Consider the following 21,319-nt stretch of genomic DNA (forward strand, 5'->3'; position numbering starts at 1 on the left):
CACCGCTCAGCAACTCACGGAAACACCTCCAAAAGGAAAATCGGATGGTGGCGTTCGTTTCAAACTTTAACTTGAATGCGTGTGAGACAGTTCAATTGACACGATTGCTAGATATGCTACGCCAAATTGGTCTCGGTCATGGAGTTGGTGAACATCGTTACATGACCGCTTTGTTCCACGCCATGCAATTCCAAAGGAAAATCCCATGGTGGCGTCAGTTAGAAACTTTAACCCGACCGTGTGTGAGACAATGGGATCTGGCCTGACTTCTCGTTCAGCCTTCTCATTGTTTATTACTACCGCGTGGTACGAGTAACACATGTTATTTTTTTAGTGAAAAATATTAGTGAATCATACATATTGGAAGAATACTTGATTATATAGTTGACAGTCGGTGAAAAACAATTGCGTGGACGGAACATGAGATAGAGAGAGGCGGCGTGAGAAGAAAAAGCGGACTGGGTAAATGCGAATAGCAAGGTACTCAAGAGAAATTGGCATCAGACGTTAGAAGAGACCCATTTATATATGTTTTAAATATTTAGAGTTGCAGATACCGAAAAGAGAAACGTAGATCACCTTTAGAAAAAGGTGGTGCAGTTGCCCTAAATGGCATGAGGTCATATCGAAAGTTCAAAAAAGTTTGACTGCCATGCTATCTTAAGCGCGGTAAGTTTGCTGTCTAATCTATGCAGTCAAAAGCAGTAAAATATTTATAAACCCATCCACTTTTAGGGAAATTAGATTTGGCACCACGTGCACTACTACATGGTAGCTCAACTACCACTTAGATCATGTTATTTTTGCAGGTGTATTCACCGAACACTCATCTCGATGATGATGGACCTATAAAAATAAAACGATTTCATTAGCTCGGTGCAGGACATAATTTTCTAAGGCATGATCGATAAAGCTATCCAACTACTACAGCTTCGCTTCAGAGTTCTAGCACCACAACTGCCAATTGAAGTTAAAATTAAGAAAAGGTCAGACCTAAGCATTGACAAGTTTCTAGCTTCAGAAGTAAAGAAATTAAAGATCTGAAGTAGCTCACAGTCGGAGTCTGTTGTTATCCAACGTCCAGGCCTCACGTATTCTTCAGACTTTGGGCTGGCCAACATATTTGCATCACATTCTGAACTCCGCAAATTACCTGAATGATTTGAAGAATTCTTTACCAACGTTCGATCATTTCCAGAAATGGATGCCAGCGATAGGGAAGAATTCATGGATGACGAACTTGAGCAGCCGCCCTTAACCGAAGGATGACGAACTCTGTTTCGGAAGTACAGGACCTTCAATGATGAGAATGAGATTAGAGATGAGCACTAAGGTACGTTGAAAGGGCAATGAGAGTATCTTCAAATCATTGGAACAACCAACAAAAGATATGGCAGCTTCCTTTATTGGCTAAGTTTTTACCTTCCATCCTTTGCTTCCACATTTATGGGACCTGGCAGCGGCAGCCCATTTAAGCAGCTCTTTCATTTGAGAAACTGCCCTCCTTCGCTCGCCCTTCTGAACATCTTTCTCTGAGCCATCGCTGCTGTCTCCACCATTAGAGCCGGTCGACACAGCATCACATATTGGTAGAACTTTGCAACCCACATTGGCAGAATCTGCCTTGTGGCCCATCCTCAATTCACTGTTCTCAGGGAACCAGAAGCTTTGATTCCAAGGCTGCTGAGGTGCTTCAAGTGCGATGTGCTATAAAAGCATGTTCTACTGTCCTCTCTTCTCAGTAGAATTGTCGATGTGCTCTTATTTTGCTCCTCATCCTCTTCTTCTTCTTCTTCTTCCAATACTTCTTTTGAGCTCTGGCATCCACCACCTCGATTATATATCACCAAATCTCTTCGTTTCACTTCATCTAAGCATTTGATTGCATATAACAATGTCAGTACAGTTAGTGAAGATGATACTTTGTTCAATGAACAAAATGAAAAGATTAGTTTCATGATCTCTTACCTTCAGACTTCCTCTGGCTCCAATTACGAGTAGCAGTGACCCCTGAATGGTCACGCTGCGTTTTGAATAGCCATCGCAGGATCTAACATCAAGCAATTTGTAACGTGAGTAACATGCACCTAATCGTAGTTTAAACTATCCTAAAGACTAAGTTAACCACGAGACTTACCTGCATGTTCTCTAGCTGTTATGTGGTGATAATGGTTGTGGCGGGTGCGAATCTTTGGTCGTCAAAGATCACAACCCTGTCACATTTCTATGCAGAGATTCCTCTCTGTCTCTCCTGTCTTTTTCTCTCTATAAGCCAATATGGTTCGAGGAATCAATCGAGAATTAGGATTTATCTAGGTCAAGGTGGTGGGAAGACAGCACAGAACAGGACTAGAGTGGGTTGGCTGTCAAGAGAGCATATGTATGGGTTAAGGGGGTTCAAGAGGATGAGATTTGGATTAGTGGTTTATATATATGTGCAATGAGGTGGCCATGTGAGGCATATACAAAGGGGCCCATGTACTGGTTTCTTCCTTTATTCGATCAACCCTTTTAGGTGGGTGTGTGGGGGCCTTTTAGCCCACATGGGTGACACGCTAGCTGACTTCAGCCATTCCTCCAATATAGTATTAAAATGCTCGAGACTTTATTATTTTTGGTAAGCCATGTGTTGGAGTTCCAATAGCTTATAATGAGGCATTTGGGGCGCTCATGCGAGGCGTCACGACCTCCCCCATTTGAATGTAAAGTGGACTTTGAGCTTTGAAGCATCCAGGTGCTTCGGATCTTGGTACAGGCGGGGAGTTTTGGTGCGGGAATCTAGGTAAGCCTAGGGACGAAGAAATTATATGCTGCACCATGTGCACAATGCTTACCAAACTATCTCGTTTCTATAGGCCCTATTTATCATGTATTTAACTTGATGATTGGCCCATGGGAATGGAACCATCTGATTCGTGTTATGTACGGCCACATTGGGATTTGTGGTGCAAGATATAATCTACCCTAGGGATGAGGACTTTCTCAACTTGGTGGCACACTGGCCTGAATAGAGTTTAAATCTTTTGTGCAGATGAAAGATGCACTTTCTTTTAGATGAATCTACAGTTGGGTCGTATATCGCATAGATTTTAAAGCAATCCAAACTTCATCATTATCTACCTGCATAGATCTCAACATGACATGTGCACGATCCAACCATGGATTGATGCAAGCAAAGGTGCATCCTTCCTTGATGCCAAAGATGCAAACCCTATCCCAACTAACCTTGATGTAAATTTTGAATTTTCTATCGGCACTATCTCCGTGTGATTTTTGATTGCATCCGTGTCGGTGGATGGATGCACAACTTGAGCACTTTGAGATCTATGCACTAGATGATCCAACAAGGGTTCGCATGGAAGAAGGTGAATCCTTCTTTTGGGTGAAACATAGAACCCTTATCCATCTAGTCCCATGCGGCACCATCACTGGCCATGTTGAGCCTCGTTATTCCTCATTAAATCATCTAATATTTTTTACTAAAAATTATTGAGAAAAAATTAAGAGTTACTGGAGAAGGGAAATGCTTTTTTTTTTTTTTTGATGTAAAGGGAGGGAAAAAACTCATCCAAATTTATTATAAAAAAAAAAGTACATAAAAGATTAAAAAAAAAAAGAAAGAGAAACTCCATCAACATCGAAATTCAAATTTCAAATTTGAATTTCGAAAAGAAGAGAGAAATCATGTCTTGCTGCCGACGGGATGAAGCAATACCGACCTGGAGGAGATCGAATCCATTTGTCCCACCTTCATCCGATGCTACCATGAATGGTCGTTCCATGCAAAGAGAGGGGGAGAGAGGCATGACCTCTGTCCAGCCGCCGTTGGAAGAGGGAGAGAGAGCACTGGACCACCATCGAAAAGAACTGGCTTGGCCTTCCACTGTCCGTCGCCGACCAGAGAAAGAGAGGGAGAAAGAGAGAGAGGGAGGCACGACCTGCCGTCGTCTGTCGTTGGCTGAAAGGAGGGACTTGCCGATGGAGACCTGAACTCAAAGAGAAGAGAGGGAGGGTGGGTCTACCGCCAAAAGGGATTGGCGAAGAGAGAGGGAGGGAGGGTGCTTGTCCTTCCACCTTTTGTTGCCCGCTCAAGTGAGATCCGTTGATGGGGATCGAAACACAGAGAAGAGAGGGAGGGAGGGGGAAGATGGGACAGGAAGGGAGAGGGGCCTGACGCGGACCATCAGAAGGGAAGAGCAGGGCCGGCTAAAAGGTAAAGCCACCAACATCTTTGCTTTAGGCCCCCGTTTACTTTAGGCCCCACTATCCATTTGGCTTCACTATTTTAGTATCTTAATCGCAAACAATCTCAAGCCATGGGTTGCCTTCCTTTCCTCTTTCCCACTAATAGCTATGCAGTTTTCGGGATTATTCTCCTCATAGAAGAGGCATGCCACCATTATGGCATAGCTTAGGATTTCGTGCTTTATGGGGTACGGCCTCTCAAGGAGCTATTTCTTCACTTCCCAATATAAAGCATTTATGGCTGTTGGGTTTGCTTCTTTTCCAAGTGGACCAAACCTCCCACGTAGGAACTTCTCTGGGTACAAATGATCTGCCATCCACACCGAGGCTTTTGTGCTTGCGGATTTGGAATACAGCATGGGAAATTAGGAATTTCTATGCGCGCCTCCGTATCGATAAAAAGTCGGGGAGGGAGTAAATGGCTGAGGAGTCGTATGTTGGTACACTATCCGTGGATAAGACAGAGATAGTTAGATAGAAAAAGATGGGAGAGGAGAATCATTCCAACATCGCTCTCAGCTCGCCATCTCGCCATCTCTTCCTGCCCGCGCGTACAGTCACCGACTTCCACGATTATTAATTTTTTTCTGAGAAAATCATTTAAAATTAATTATTTTTTATATATAATAGATTAAATAATTTTTTTTTGAAATAAATTTAAATAATTTAAGATATATGAAAATATTTTTGATTTTCTATCCAATGATAAAAAATTAAAATCATTAGACAACGATAGTTTGAAAGAATATTGTCTTCATCTTGAATGTTCCTTAAAATATAATAACTACTTTGATATTAATGGTTTAGATTTATTTTCAGAGCTAAAAGTTTTAAAAGAAATTGTACAAGTGAAAGATAACAGTCCAATGGATGTACTCAATCATATAAAAAGATTTGACTCTTTTCCAAATACATATATTACTTTTAAAATAATGTTAACAATTTCGGTAAGTGTTGCTTCGGCAGAATGAAGTTTTTCAAAACTAAAATTAATAAAATCTTACTTAAGATCAACAATGTCTCAAGAAAGATTAAATGGATTGGCTATATTATCAATTGAAAAAAAAAATATTAGAAGAACTTGATTATAAATATTTAATTAAAAAATTTACATCTCAAAAAGCTAAAAAAATAAGATTTTAATAAAAAATTTATATAAATTTTAATTAAAAAAAAGACCTCATTCTAATATTTAGTTTTAGGTCTTCATATGTGTTGAGCCACCCCTGGGGAAGAGAAGGGGGGTCGGCAGCCGCCCAAGGAATGAAACATGGGGGGAGGCCCCAATGGGGGAGGTAGATCTCGATCGGAGGAGCAAGAGGGGGCCTCGAGCGGAAGAGGAATATCCCAATCGAGAAGAAGAGATCTCACGGCCAGAGAACGAGAGAAGAGAAAGAGAGGAGAGGAAGGGAGAAAAAAATATTGTAGATCTATACCTCGGACTCGGTCCCAACAACCTCGCTATCATCGATCTAGTCATACCCGAGCTATCAGAGATGGATATCAACTTCATAGGATAGGATCTTGCTCTTGACGATCAATAGATCGTCTCGGACGACCTACAGGTCATCCATTATGACCAACTTAATCGACTATAACGTAGCTATGTAGAATTGATCTTCTAAATTGAGAAAGTCCAGATAAGGAAGAACTTTTTTTGTGGTCCAATCTTCCATAAAAGAAAAGTTTTTCTCCAAATTTATCTCTGCGACAAATTTGAGATCTGTCAGAACTCTAAGACGGATATATCTTCAACTCTTCTCATATAAATAAAAGCTCCAGGATCCTCCAAAGATACGCAATCAATCTATTCATAAATCTCTTCTCTCATCGTTCTTCATTTCCTGACTTGAGCATCTGAGAATTTACACCGGAGTCATCCCTCCTAATGTGGACTTATTTTACAGACGTTCGGATGAAGCCTCAAGAGCAGATTCACCTCGGCCACGTTTATTTTGACGTTCGATCTCAGACGGAGAGATCAGCAGCAACAACAATCAAAAAAAAAAAAAAGTGGGCCACCTGAAGGCATAGGTTCTGTCGAACGACCCACCGTCGATGAATAACAGTGACCCCACGAAACTCCGGCAGCAACTAAAACATGAGAACAACCAACACCCAGACTGGAGCCGAAGAAAACCCAAAGAAGGAAGATCGGAGGAGAAAGATCAGAGAAGTCCTCGCCATCTCGCGAGAAGAGCCGGAGCCGGTGATCAGAGAAGAGTTGGAGGAGGACGATCGGAGAAGTCCTCGCCATCTCGCGAGAAGAACCGAAGAAGAGAAAGATGGGGGAAGAGCAGGGGAAGAGGGAGAGAGAGAGAGAGGGGAAGAGCAGGGGAAGAGGAACAAAGGAAGATAGAGAGAGAAGGGGAAAAAAGAGAGGGGTTCGGCGGTCGGCCAGCGTTGGCCAGCCGCCAGGGGAGGTGACGCCTGCAAAAGCCTCTTTGCTCGAAGAGAAGGGGAGGAAAAAAAAATTCTCAGAGCTTCTCTCTCTTAACGACGCTGGCCGGCTGCTGGAGGAGGTGACGCCGGTGGAAGCCTCTTGGCTCGAAGAGAAGGGGACAGAAAAAAATTCTCAAAGCTTCTCTCTCTCAACGAGTGATCTGATTCAAAAAGGGGGAAATGCTTTAGATCACTCATTTAATCTACTAATGCCTGTTTAAGAAGGGTCCTTCTCCATTAAAACCAAAATATGAGAAGAAAATAGAACATCTCGTCCACCAAATGTTGAAAGAAAGCCACCTTCCCCCTTCGCTACGCAATTGCTTCTTAGCCAAATAATCCAATCAGCTGTTCCCAGCCCAAGGAAGTCGCAGCTCCTCTATAATGCAAGATAATCTTCGACAGCTGAGGAATGTTTCCTATCTATTTGTTTACATCCATGCCATGAAGTTCTGGAGTGAAATACAAATGAATTTCTACCAGCAACTCTGAGGTGTCCATTCTGACTACATTTTACAATAAACAAAATAAAACCCCTAGAGGTAGGAATTATAGATGAACATCATCTTGCCAGAAGTCTTAGAAAAAAGAGTCCTTCGGTTAATAAAAATTGATCGATGGAGGATTTTTTTTTTTTTTTTTCCCTAGCGCGAAACAAGAAAAATATTCGTTCCCCCTTCTTTATGGAACAACCACGGTTGCTTTAAATGCACCTTGAGACGCACATACGGCATCTGAAATCTCACGATTCATACTTCACGCAGAGGCAAAAGGATTCCACATGAACTGATCTGCTAGGCTCCTAAAATTATTCATGTCATGCCACTGCCAAAAGTTTTCCACCACCGACAAGGATAGGAGGGGCATTCTGTAGATGTAACAATAGTATGCGTACAACAATAAAATTGGCTATATTCTTGAAGCAATTGAACGTCCTGGGAAGGTCGCTGGTAACCTAATTTGTATGTTTACAGATTTGTCAAAACCGACTTGCCTAAAAGCAGAAAAACCACACGCTTACACTAGGACAATCGAAACTTTCCACCAATTATCAAAAATAAGCAATAAATTTACACAAGTTACAAAAATCTCCAATCACTTCAGAAGAGTCTCCATGGCTTCAAAGAACAGTGGTGCCAGTTCTGGGCTTGGTGTCTTGACCGCACATTTTACACCAGGAACACCGACAACAACCGTAAGCTCTATCAAGAATGGAATACCTCGAGGAATCTTGGCTGAGAGATACAATATTTCTTTGTTTGCATTCCTGCGCTTTGCTAGAAAGAACACATTGGATGCAGCCAAATGTTCAACAGTAGCATCCATGCTGTTGACAACGCAGTTTGTCAGGTCCTTGGAGACTTCATTTGAATCAGGAAGCGATTTCCATGTCTGCATGTGAGCGATGATTGTAAGTACAATATGTAAATTCCCAATTCCCGATCAGAACTAAAAATGTGATCAATGGCATTTTCTTTTGCAACTAAATAATCAAATACTTATTTCTATAGAGTAAGTGCAGTAGAAGATGTGCATGTAAGTTGCATTTTCAAATAAAACAATATCTTTTTAGTATTAAGAAAAGAAAAAACAGTCTCTACATCATTTCTCCTAATACACAAGTATTTGGGTGGTAACTTTACTTGCTCTCCGAAACACTTCTGAAGGGAACTTCTAATGCATTGAATAGCCCAGCAGTTCTCTTAGGACTCGTTTGTTTGGTTGATGGGAAGGGGAGGGAAGAAGAGGCACTTCCTGAAAAGTGGAGGGCGGATCTTTTGTTTAGTTGAAGTTTTAAAAGGACAAAAAATGAAAAAAACTCTTCCCATGAGAAATCACTTCCCACATTTCATGGAAAGTGGAAACTCATAGAAAAAATGAGTTTTGGCACTTCCCATGGGATGAAAAGTGGTGGTACTTTTTTTTTTTCAAAATATCCTTTTGAGATTAATGACCAAGATTTTTCAAAATATCAATTGATGGTTAAGATGAAATATTGAATAGTGATATAATATTATATTAGTATTATCCTAATATTTATATAAATATAATATTAATATCAATATCAATATTATAATATTTATTATATTTTAATATTATTTTAATATTTACACTAATATAATATTTTTATTAATATTAATATAATATTTATATTAATATATTGATATTTATATTAATATTATATTATATTTAATATTATATTTATATCTATATTAATAAATTTATTATATTAAATATTAATATTATAATATTATAATATTAATATAATAAATTATTATGATCTTATGTTATATTATAATATATTAATATTATATTTATATTAATATAAATATAATATTTATATTTATATAAAGTTTAGAAGCAAAAATGTATGGTTTTATATCTATTGAGGATATAATAGATATTTTATACAGTTTTTCTAATAAAATAGATGCTCAATCGAACATAAGCTACTCTACAATAAGTTACTTTCCTATAGTCAACCAAACATGCCAAAATCCTATTCTCAGAAAGTAACTTCTCAAGAAGTAACTTCCTAAAAAATTACTTCCTAGGAAGAAAAATTCTTCCCACAAACCAAACGAGTCCTTAAAGCTCATTCAAGAGAATCGCCACGAGCAAAAAGATTTAAGGGGAAAAGGTCATGAGACCCTTCCACATTAGTGCATGATTTCAAGCATGAGGAATGCTTCCACAAAATAAAGAGTGCAACCCACGTGCCCTCCCCTAATCTATCATTGCGATCCCATTCCCAACCTTCCAGTAAACCATGTTTTCATAAAAAAAAAATAGTGAGATTGGAGATATTTACATGTCTTTGTTTCATATGAATCCCATTTATTATCAAAACCATCTATTATCACAACAATCAGCTATCACCTATCATATGCCGATTGCTTGTGCCTACACTAGCAAGAATATCAGAAACAATAAAACATTCAATATCATATTCCTCTAAATGTGCCAAAAAACAATAGACTTAATTTTAAGGGTGCAATTACAATGGCAAAGAAAATGGTAAGTGAGAGATAGAAAGATGAGTACAAGAAGCCTTTTCCAGGGTAATGGTCATTGAATTATGATGAACTTCATCTTGAAATTTACCCTTACAACAAGCTCATAAAGAGTTTGTTATGTTCAAACATACCACCAGGCAATACCACTTATGACGGTTAAAACTAACACTAAATTTGGTTGGTGTGAGCGTCTGGGAATGGATCCAATTAGAAACAAGCATTTGCTAGTATACGTATTAGCAATATCTAGAAGAGGTTATTGGCACAGTGATATTGTTGGCTGGCTGCAGTAGGAACAGATTAACTAGAACCAAAACCGAAGAAGATTGAAAATTGGCATCTTAAACCACTGAATAAATTTTTAGATCCATAACAGTGATGAAATTTTGGATGGCATGATCCAAATTGTTAAGAATGAAAAACAGTCACCAATCCTAAAATCGCTCACCTCCAGAAAATTTGCACGCTCCATTCTACCATCTTCCACAAAGAACACATGCAATGAGATTTTATCATTGAAATACCAGACTGGCTGCTGGTTATTTTTCACTGCAACCTGCAGAAGTGAGGTTGGAGGCCCAGGCGAGACATTCTGGAAGAGAACCATAGGTAGAAGGGTCCTGGCTGATGCTCCAGGTTGCAATGGAGGGACCTAACAAAAAAAGAAGAATGCTCAAATACATTTTAAGCTTTGTCCAACCAATATGTTAAGTACAGGGGGTTCTAGGCAACATGATCACCTGTAGAGGTCCAGCAGCTGCAAGACCAAATGTATTTTTGTTAAATTGTATCATGAACCCATCTAGCACAGCCTGTGAGTTGTTCTCAAAAAATAAACCATAAAATATTTGGCCCTCACGCCGCATAAGCTGTGCACTTATTTGTAGACCTTGACCAGTTGACGAGGGCAGTAATACAGGTAAAGGAGGCCTGCAACAACAATTAAAACAATTACTACATTGACAAGCAGGAGACTAATCAATATTTTAGAATGCAATGGAATAGGTGAAAGGAAAATGCAGAACCAGAGATCATGTAAGCTAACCATCCTCACCCTGAAGGTGGTGTGGCTGGCTGGCCGACAGGGACAATGGCATTATCCAGACCTACCAAATCGCCAAGTAAATCAGGCATAGGAGCAGCAGGTGAGGGTGCTGGTGCTGGAGATGGTGCTGGCACTGGATGCCTTGTCGAGGTATGTGGAACAGTACTTGTACTAGAGGGGGCAGGTGCACCATCAACTGCATGAGAAGGTGACTCAGAATACCCTGTTTCGACCCCATCAGGATATTCATCATCATCTGGTCTAGGTGCAGCTTTGGTACGGCTCACAAATGCTTCTGGAGGCTTATGATAAACAGAAGATAGTGTAGCAATGTTCGCAAGGAGCTCATCAAGAAGTGAAGGATCAAGTTGGTTTGAATCATCACTGATTACTGGCTTCTCAGCTAAAACAACATCTTTAGCAGCCTGAGAAATAGAAAAAAAAAATCAGGCTCACTAAATAATATGGCACTTTGAAAAACATTGACAATCCAAAGGGCTTACTATACCTCAGGATCAGTGGAAAGAAGGCGCCAATATATGTAGGCACGGTCACGCAAATCAGGATTGTCAGTCTCCACAGTGGCATTATTAAGAACAGCCTATAGCACATGAATGCATGCAAATTAGAGTGCTAAATAACAAACAGAACAGCTTTGTATAGTTACATATTAACCTTCACACAAAGGTCTCTAGAAGCTAATGAATGTTTTCCATGTATGAGCAAGAAATATACATTTGCTACCAAAAAAAAAAATCTATGTCAATTGCCGGCAACATTGTACAGAAGAACGGGGAAAAGGAGGTCTGGAATTCTAGACTTCTTAGAGAGGATTGTACAAGAAATAATAATGATTAATTTGTAAAAGAATGCCTTCTGAGCATTGGAAGATCTCAGTTGTGGATTCTATTAGAAGATGAGCCTCCCCTTCTCATCCTAAGTGACAGGTATTAATCTGTCCTGAAAGTGCATGTAAAAGCTCCAATGAAATTGGAATGAAGGGAAAGTGCAATGACAAACATGCTCTTGCATAATGGTGACATTCCTTGTTGATACAAAGCTCAATAAATAAATTTTATCAGCAATATGGCAATACCAATGAAGTTCAAATCATGCAAACACAAGAAATAACTATAGGAAACCTGAATCATCTGCTGTGGGCCTTCAGTTGGCTTCTTAAGAAACAACTTGACAGTTGCAGTGAGCAACTGCAGTTGCACAAGTGCAGGCTCTTCTGGAAAACTTTCTAGAAAGCTCTCAAGGAGCTCATCAGCATTGTCAATTCTTTCTGCATATTCCCCAATTATCCAGATCATTGACGCCTGCAGCAAGAGAATCAAGGCAGAAATTAAAACATAAATACACTAATTGAAAACATAAAATGTTTTCTAATTAATCTTCAAGGATGAGCCTTCACCTTAGCTTCTGGCTCATCTAATGTGTCTAAACTCTCGCAGAGAGTTGCAATGATGGATTCATAGCTGCAAATAGAAATTACAATGCATAATAAGAACTGGAGCTAAAAAGCAGTCGATGCAGCCCCGTGTTAAACAAGAAAGCAGGGCAACCACAACAAGGATTAAATAACCCACACTCACGTGTTTGGATAACGCCTGAAAATGTCCTTGATGACAATGATAGCCTCCTGCACAACATAATTTACTTTTATCTTTATGAGCTCAAGCAACACACTGATGCACCGCTCAGCAGCTCTCTCTAACTTTATGGCACAGCGGCCGATTGCACGTACAGCCTTCCTAACAAAATCTACATCTACTTCTGTAGCATACTCTTTGAACTCCAATAGAACCTGAAAGGAAAATCATTAATTTCTGTAAAAAAAAAGGTAGTTCAAAAAACTCCAAGCCCTTAGTGCACAAATATTACTACAGATACCAGAAGTCTCAAAAACGAATATAACAAAAGAAAGAATGAAAAGCTAGTTAAATTTATAGTGTTGATAATGCACTTGCTCAAAAAACAATGACATATATGTCAACAGTCATCAACTAAATGAAGAGGTATATCTTCAATGAAGATGTTAGACTAAACTAGGAGCACAAATAGGATATATAGAGGAAATAGATTGTAATAGAGGTGAAGTTCGATGAAGTGGAGAGGGGAATCTAGTATATTACATGATAGGCACATATCACAGAGATTTAAGAAAAATTTTACAGAACAACAACAAAGCCTACAATATTTTATGCCTTGCAGTCTTGCAATAAAGAATCTACAAAAACAAAAAGTCAATTGTAATAGATACGAGAATTTTAAGTATGGTAGATACAAGAATTTTAAGTTGGATATGTGGTAAAACTAGAAAGGATAGCTCAAGTAGAAGAGCTATAGGAGCTGCACTTCAGGATAAAGTGATGGAAAATCGATTAAGATGGTATGGCATATACACCGAGGAACTTAGAAGGCCCTAGTAAGGAGGGTATTTTATTGTGTTGAAAGCCGTTTAAAAAAAAGGGGGAGACACAAGTAACATCGATACATGGATAGTCGTTGTGAGAAAGGAGGAGAAGCTTGGAATAATGCAGAAGATGGTCCTAAATAGGAAACTTCGCAAATAAGGATCCATAAATTTGGCATCAAATAGTTGGAAAAAGATAGGTGCAATTTATATAGATAGTAGTTTCATCTACAATATCCCTCTTACCATAAAGGGGCAAAACTCGTGCATAATATGATTAAAGAAGCATGTAAATAATTAAACTACTTCATTGGAAATCACATTTTTTTATTAGTACCTGGTCTATGTTCCGATCAGAGGCAAGCTTTATCATAATCTCCAGTTTCTCCATCTTAACATAAATTGGATCATTGTACTTGCAGAAGAAAACCTATAAACAATTTATTCAAAACAATAAAATACTGTATCAACAATTTAGATGAAGAATTAATTGAGAATTCAATAAAACATTCATCTAATTTCACCTTAATTTCATGTGCAAGTATTGTAGGCCGTTTCTGTACAATAAGATTGATGTTACGTAATGCTACATACTGTATTTCAGGTTCTGCAGAAAGAAGAGTTACTAGAGGAGGTGCCATCTTCTTGCAAAGATTTCGGACCACATCAGTACTGGTAATAAGTTCCATCTGCTGAAGGATCATCTGCAGAAATCAAGTTCATGACATCATAAATTGTGCAAATGGCATGTGAAAAAGCATAACCTTCACTTGAGATGAACCAACAGATGTTCCATATTTATTCTACCTTTATATAATTAAGTGAGAATTTGTATTGCCAACATTCTCTTCTAGTTCACTTCAAAATGGACAAAAAAAAAGTTTTATGGTTTTATGGATTTACAATTATCTACTAAAGTTCTCATTCTTCAGGAAATTTAAGACCTTGCCTATCTTCTGCCAAAATGCAATCTTTTAAAACCATCCATACCAATGAATGCTTTCTTCTCTTCCCAACCTCTATAAATAATTTTCAAGAAAATTCAATTTTCTCATATCAAAAGATTAAATGAGCTTCATCATTCCCATGTTTGCCTGTTGCACCACCCAAGTCTGTCTGTCTGTCTGTCTGTCTATATATTCATGACAGTCACCCACACATTTGTCTATATATATGTTCTCTTTCTGAGGACCTGTAATCTCTAAACCCTATAAGACACAATTGGCCAGCCTCTGCAAGGATGTTGCGCCTTACAACAGATAACACTGCAAATCAGGTTTCCATCATCTCCACTTAAGAAGTCATCTACACCTCTTCATATCAACTCTTATTGAAATTCCTAATGCACAACCCCCTGCCAACCAACAAAAAAAAAAAAAAAAAACTCAAAAAGGAAAACTCATCACCTTAAATTCTACACTTCCTTCCATTGAAACATTGCCTTGAAACAATGACATTAATCCACAAGCAAGAAAAAAAATAAAAATTGGATAAGTTCCCAATTATGTGATCCTCAAGGACGATCTAATAGACCCTTCCCCACCTTATCACTCCAAACCAAGGTGACCTCATAAGCATGTGCAAGATATAAAACTCTATGTAATTTAATAAGTGGAAGAATATGAGCTTTCAACAATGCACTTGCTCTTGTAATATCCCTATGCACGCTCTCCCCCAAAATAGAGTCCCGTCCCTCTGCCAACCCCGAAAACCCCAATGGTTTAATGATGAAATTATTAGTGATTTGTAAGTCATAGATTAATCTAAGGACAACTATAATCTCCTTGGTGAATCCAAGCATAGCCAAAAACTTGAAAATTGCTGTCTACTCTATCATAACATCCTATTAAACATATCATTAATTGCAAATTAGCCGGCCTTGTTCATATACTGTAGGTGAATTCTCAAAACCATTTTATTCAAGCATTTAAATGCAACCATATGAATGATTTTTGAAAGAAAACTACACAAAATGCTATTCAAAATGCATGCCAGTTAAGCTTCACTCGATTAAAACTAAATTATTGCATTTAAGATTCATGATGATACTATACCAAAATATGCCATTAACTGGTTTTTATGTACAAATCAGTTATTCACATTACCCTTTTTCCCATTAAAAGTACAAACAGATTCTCTAAGAAAAAATTGAAGAGTATACATACTTTGACACCAGAAAGCACAACTGCACAATTTGCATGCTGGAGACGTGGTGTAACTCTTTCTACTATGTTCTCAGCTTCACGGGCATCTGATGCTTTGTACCTTGATAAGGCATCCAAAATGAAAACCTGACCCCATCTGCAGAACAATTAGATCCTTCTCATAATTTAGTTTTCAGCAGCTATACGGCAAAAACACACCTTCACAGCAGAAAAAGGTAGAGGGTTTAATGCTACACATGGATGGCATTTTCCAAAAACAATTCACCATATCATTAGATAGATTTTGAGAAGGTGAAGGGGAAAAAACTCAAGCCAACACAAAAAATGAACATCATAGTAGGAATTAACGGGGAAACCACCTTATTCTGTACAACATTTCTGTAAATATGGATTGGAAATTTTAAATAACATGTGTATTAAAAATATCAGATCACAAGTTAAACATTTAAGCATTATTTTTAGGAAACTACCTAGTTATATGTAAATGTGTGCTTTTAAGTTTTCTGTTCTGATTAAAATCATGACTTTTTAGTTTTTACTACATTCAGATGGAAAGTTTTTATTTCAAGTTTTTAAGTTGTAATGATGTTTCACAAATGCAATCATTTATTAGCAATCTTTGAACATAGATTCATGCAACATAGTTAAGAAACAAGGCACATTGAACAATTTACAATTGACAAGTTTCAAACATCAAGAAAAATTCACCAATGAGGTTACTTGTTGACACTTATTGTCTAAAAAACTCGACTTCTAACAAAAAAAAAAGGCTTGCATCTTTCCTCTTTTCCATTTTAATCAATGTAGTCTCTTATTACACATGAGAGGCAAACTATGTGCAACAATAAGATTGCTCCATTGTGGCATGGGTGTTATGGGTCCAAAACATGGAGACAATCTCTCCGCATGTGAGGGCAAGGCTGCATATATCCGACCTTCCTCGGACCCATAGTGGTGGGAGCCTCATGCACTAGAAAGCCTTTTTAGTCTATTATTATGGATATTACAAGGTCTTTGCCTTTTTTATATTTTGTACATGCTTACTTGTGATACCCACATTGGCAAATTGATGTTTTTATTCTTCATTAACTTAGTAGTAACACCAGATGTCAGAGAATCTAACAGAATCAGATCATCATAAATCAACACAAATAGCTACGTTTAAGCATCTAGCGAAGCTTACAAGTTTGTGAATAACAAAGGTTCATAAAACTTTGCACACCAAAATATGTTAAATTTATTGAAAAACACATCTGTAAGACTATAGCTGCTGCTGACTACCTACATATTGACTTTGCATGAAGATCCTTCTATGCGCAACTATCAGCAATATCCGAAGGTACCATGCAGTTCTAGCATGTGAACATCCCTCTACCAATATGGTTGCAGGACACTTGCACATCAGATCATATGTTGCATTTTGGTAAAGTCATGCATCCCATTTCCCTTCCATGCATATGCTATTCTTAAATAAAATGCACACTCTTGCAAGTATTTATGATATATGCCTAATTGGCGACCTAAAAAGGGGCACAAAAAGAAAAATGCAAATGCACAGTAAACAAACCATGATGGTGGAACTGAAGCTATCTACTGAATGCTCCTTACTCCTGACTAAACATGTGCACATCACAAGCCCAACTGGTACACAAGCATAAAATACTGATTATAAAGGTACACTTATATGGACACCATTTAACTGATGCCGTAAAATGGATAAATAAACTGGCATCGATTCATGCCACCATATTGATTATATAGTCAAATTTAACCAGTTATTACAATTCTGATTTTTTTCACAAGGAAATAATTATGCTCACAGGAGGGACAGCATGCATGCATTAATGATCATTATAAGAATTGCAGAAAATCTGCAATCAAATAAGCCCATGGATAAATAGCACAGGGTTGCAGATAAATGCTTCCATAAACTACTTTCAGCAAGACAGTGCCAATACATGAAACCAGCTTTTCTATGCATAAACTTACTCAGTGCATTCATTCAATGCAGTCAGGAGTTTCGAAAGAGTATGACTGGTGATCTCAAAAATTGGTCTACTACTACATTCTTGGATCTCTGCAAGTGCTGCAACTGCATTTGCTACCACCATCGGATTATTATCAGATATCAAGTCCTTCAGACTCTCAAGGAATCCCCTGTCTTCCACTAACTCAGCATTTATATCATAAAGCTTAGCTACACAAATGGCCGCAGTCTTTCGAACGTAAGGATCATCATCCTGTATAAATTAAATTAAATTATAACTCATAATCAGAAGAAGAAGAAGTGATGCTGAACAAGGAATGACAAGTAATTATATATGTGAAGGAGCACAAAGGGACCTTGAGGCATCTCTGAAGAGGATCGCATAGATATTCTGTAATTTTGTCAACACGAATGCATCCCATGGTCCTCACAGCCAAAGCACGAATTAGCGGATTAGGATCTTGTGAATCCTGCAAAGATGATTTAGCATATCAGATATAATCGTGATTAAATTTAAGAAAGTTTGGAAACTTTGTTGCAAAGAATCATTATCCACATTTCCAAGAAGTTCCCATCACATCCAAGTAGAATGAGCATATATCAACTGCAACCTTGGAAAGCAGAATTAAGGGCTTGAAGAAGCAATTACTGACTTGTTTTATCTAGGGTTACAGCATCACAAAAGATGACCACTTACCAAGGACTTGCACTAACAAAATAAACAAGAGGATTGGCACTGACCAAATAGTTGGCTGGTTATGACAAGGGTCTATTGACAGGATATTTACAGCATCAAGTAACCATGAACAAAATTCTGCCAAATGAACCACTATCTCAACATAGGTATTGCTACAATATGAAGCATTCCAACATTTCTCACGTCATATCTTCCACTTATCGTATCCAGATAGTTGTCAAAAGGTGTGTTATGTATCACCATAAAGGGGGACAAAAAGCATCCATCAAGTTAACAAATGAAATACCATACCATTAGGTTGCAGCATAACTTTGTCAATGATGGTATTATTTAAAAATTCTTGTTGATAATTTGTATGGTGGCATAATAACTGTTTGGTGTGCTCAACAGATTGATAAACACTCAACTACTTTCCTCTCATAAGATAGACACTCAATTACAAACATATGAATTACATAATGTATCAAATGCTTTACTATCACAATTTATTGTCTACATTTGCCTCTTATGCATTCATATCTTTTTTTTTTTTAATTTTTGAGTGATCTATCCAATCTTCTTAATATTTAGTAATTTTCAGTATCTCCAAGTTCCATTAATTATCTCCTCTCCTTGCACATCGACAATGGAACTACTGTTACAAAGCTATATGTGGAATGCATTGCTCTGAAAATTCAAACAGATGCTCAAACACAGTATTTTTATCATTACACTGTCAAACCATTCAAAGTTAATTATATATCGAAAAGACATCTAGTGTCCAACATTCAAAAACTGGTGATGCATAGCCTCTAGAACATCCTGCTTCATATAACTCTTTGTGACTATATCTATAGCAAGTAGAATATGTTTTACCTTCACAAAAGTATTCACAGCAAGTATGGCTAGATCAGGTTGGCTTTTAGCATAGTTTATAAGATATAAATAAACGAGTTTCTTTAGCTCCAAATTCTCTGTCTGCATGCAGTTGACAACATCAGTAAACAATGATGAAACATCTTTTCCAACAGTCATTGCAGCAATCACTTTCTTCACTGCATCTTTCCTTTTGTCCTGAAAGGATATTAGATAACGTCAGCTTCTTATGATCAACCACTGAAAAATTTTCATCCCTTAATCAAACCAAAATTACATAATAAAAAAAAGGGACCGAACTGAAGTAAGCTTAACAGAACTTAAGGTCACGAAGCATATAGCCATATACTATTTCTGTAGATTGAATGGTGCAAAATATTTCCTTACTTATTTTTTTCCATGGAAAATTATCCAATCAACAATCAAATCACTAGCATGATTGTCATATAAATGCTTGTTCAACAGAGCTGATGGTATATATCCAAAAAGGGAACCTTGCAAATAAATAATGTGAAGAACAGATCAGGGAGGTTGTTTAATGTACGGCATAGCATCCTACAAGTCCTGGTAAGGGCTTAATTACAGCATTGTCTGCGTTTTAAATGGGAAATTCCATCCCAATGGGCTTTTCACATGCTGCCATGTCAAATCATAAAAGCCATAAACTAAAAGACATGGGAATGACAAAAGGGCATAGGGATGGTTTATTCTACAAGCACAGCAGCTCAAAATAGCATATGGATCGACAGCATCTGAGCACATTTGTTTTCTGGGAGCCAATTCAGTATTAAGAGTTAGCTTTTTCTTTTCAAATACCTCAGGACACCTAAAATACTACTCAATACCATGCAAAAAATCTATCGGTAAGAACTGAACAGTCCTTTCTTTGACCCCTTTGCCATGGAAATTGGAAAGAAATTCTTTAAATCCTACTCAGATATCATACAACTTAGACACAATATTCTTCCTTCAGACTTCTTTTTCCACTTTTAATAAGGCTTCTGCAACCATATCTTAGAGGGGGAAGAAACATGAAGCACATCAGAGAACTCAACCAAGAATACAAACTGTTGGCCAAAACATAAAGCTTTCCATGTTCGGATTCTGAAGAAGACGTCGTGTTCTTGACATCTTCTGCATCATCTCAGACAATAACAGAAAAGAATAGTCCTCCTAATTTTATGGAAAAGGAACCAAGCAATCAGATCAAAGTCTCTGTTAAGCTTATTCTACATGCCATCATGATATCACATAGTTTGTTGAGCTCGGATTTACCCGTGGTGAAACCCAATTGGCTGAAAGTAGAGCAGAAAACTACGAGTTCACCACCTTAGTTCGCCGATCGCGATATTCAGACAAGAACCAGAAAGATTCCAATCAAAGAAATGGATCTGAATGCATCTATCTCGATCCCGCAGAAAGCATAAGGGATCGGGTGGGTAGAATCCCTACCTCGATTCAACCCCAGGGGCGGGGAAGAGGGGGGGTGTGGAGGCGAGCACGTGAGAGAAGGGAGGGAAGAAGGGGAAGACGAAGAAGAGGGAGAGGAAATATATCGACCTTGTACTGGGAATTGAGCTCCTCCTTGAGCTCGGGGATCTCTCCCTTCTTGGTAGTGGAGAAGTACTTGGAGTCGTGGCCGCTCATCGTCGCCTCCTTCCTCCGCTACGCCGGCCGCTTTCTTTTCTCTTCTCTTCTTCTTCTTTGGCTTGGGGGAAGTGAGGAAATGGGATGGGTTCGCCGGCCTCTCGTATCAGGGAGCTCTGAAACGGCAGAGAAAGTCCAGTCTAATGATCCATAGGATCGCGCCATGTCATCTATAATTCAGATGGACGGCCCAGATGTAGGTCCTCTGCAGAATAAAAGTTTTTGGAAAACTATCTCGAATAAAAATTAAGGCCAGAGTTTTTTTTTGGTTTTAGACCACGAATAGAGCTTGCGGTAGCGGACTGGTGGAGGTCGGGGACCGAGTCCCAGGTGGGATGCAGCCACGGACATCCATTTTGGAGTGTTTGGTCATTTGGTGCCTTTGGAGCTAGTTGCGGTAGGGTTTGGGTTGTCTTTTGTCTGACGCCAACCAATGGATCGTGTCATGGCCGGTTTGAGATCTATACAGATGGATGGAAGGAAAAGAAAATTTGTGCGAACTGATGAAAAAATAGATTGTAATATTTTAATAATTATGCAGAATGTAATTGACATCATCGAGAAAGATCGGTCATTTTTTTTGCACAAAAAATATAATACAAATTTGTGACAGTATGCTATCAAACATGTTGTATAAATTTATAAATAATTTTAAAATTTTAAAATATATGTCTAGATAACAAGTTGGTATGAGATGCCAGGTTAACATTTGAAAAACGTTCTATATACTTAGCACATCAAAAAAAATTTTATATAACTTAGATTTTAAATTTAAGCATATTTATAGTAAAAATTTAAAT

The 21,319-nt window shown here is 38.1% G+C and overlaps 2 protein-coding genes across 2 annotated transcripts; both read right to left on the reverse strand.

Annotated features, from left to right (window-relative positions):
* Nucleotides 1–530: 530 nt before the first annotated feature.
* LOC105055826 (uncharacterized) lies at nt 531–2,474 on the reverse strand. The gene is made up of 4 exons (XM_029267792.2): nt 1,969–2,474; nt 1,423–1,870; nt 1,055–1,295; nt 531–957 (listed from the first exon to the last, which is right to left on the reverse strand). Exons 2-4 carry the CDS (start codon nt 1,633–1,635, stop codon nt 938–940), a joined length of 474 nt encoding a protein of 157 aa, XP_029123625.1. The 5' UTR covers nt 1,636–1,870; nt 1,969–2,474; the 3' UTR covers nt 531–937.
* A 5,101-nt stretch (nt 2,475–7,575) lies between these two features.
* LOC105055805 (beta-adaptin-like protein C) lies at nt 7,576–20,637 on the reverse strand. Its single transcript, XM_010937800.3, has 15 exons — nt 20,433–20,637; nt 18,873–19,070; nt 17,677–17,790; nt 17,323–17,573; nt 15,334–15,469; nt 13,693–13,872; nt 13,506–13,598; nt 12,348–12,559; nt 12,167–12,230; nt 11,892–12,071; nt 11,258–11,350; nt 10,759–11,174; nt 10,445–10,634; nt 10,153–10,356; nt 7,576–8,079 (listed from the first exon to the last, which is right to left on the reverse strand). The coding sequence occupies exons 1-15, from the start codon at nt 20,517–20,519 to the stop codon at nt 7,783–7,785; spliced, it is 2,715 nt and encodes a 904-aa protein (XP_010936102.1). The 5' UTR covers nt 20,520–20,637; the 3' UTR covers nt 7,576–7,782.
* Between the last annotated feature and the right edge of the window lie 682 nt (nt 20,638–21,319).

Source organism: Elaeis guineensis, chromosome 12 (assembly GCF_000442705.2).
Source record: "Elaeis guineensis isolate ETL-2024a chromosome 12, EG11, whole genome shotgun sequence".
Classification (NCBI taxonomy): Eukaryota; Viridiplantae; Streptophyta; class Magnoliopsida; order Arecales; family Arecaceae; genus Elaeis; species Elaeis guineensis.

What these genes read in the sequence shown, in the direction of transcription:
- LOC105055805 (XM_010937800.3), bottom strand. Translation starts at nt 20,519, where the DNA reads ATGAGCGGCCACGACTCCAAGTACTTCTCCACTACCAAGAAGGGAGAG. An exon ending in CTCTTCAGAGATGCCTCAAG is followed by an intron (nt 17,574 to 17,676) that starts GTCCCTTTGTGC and finishes TAATTTATACAG; the next exon opens with GATGATGATCCTTACGTTCG. An exon ending in CTGATCGGAACATAGACCAG is followed by an intron (nt 12,560 to 13,505) that starts GTACTAATAAAA and finishes TTTTCCTTTCAG; the next exon opens with GTTCTATTGGAGTTCAAAGA.
- LOC105055826 (XM_029267792.2), bottom strand. Translation starts at nt 1,635, where the DNA reads ATGGGCCACAAGGCAGATTCTGCCAATGTGGGTTGCAAAGTTCTACCA. An exon ending in GTGGAAGCAAAGGATGGAAG is followed by an intron (nt 1,296 to 1,422) that starts GTAAAAACTTAG and finishes TCATCATTGAAG; the next exon opens with GTCCTGTACTTCCGAAACAG. An exon ending in GATAACAACAGACTCCGACT is followed by an intron (nt 958 to 1,054) that starts GTGAGCTACTTC and finishes TTCAATTGGCAG; the next exon opens with TTGTGGTGCTAGAACTCTGA.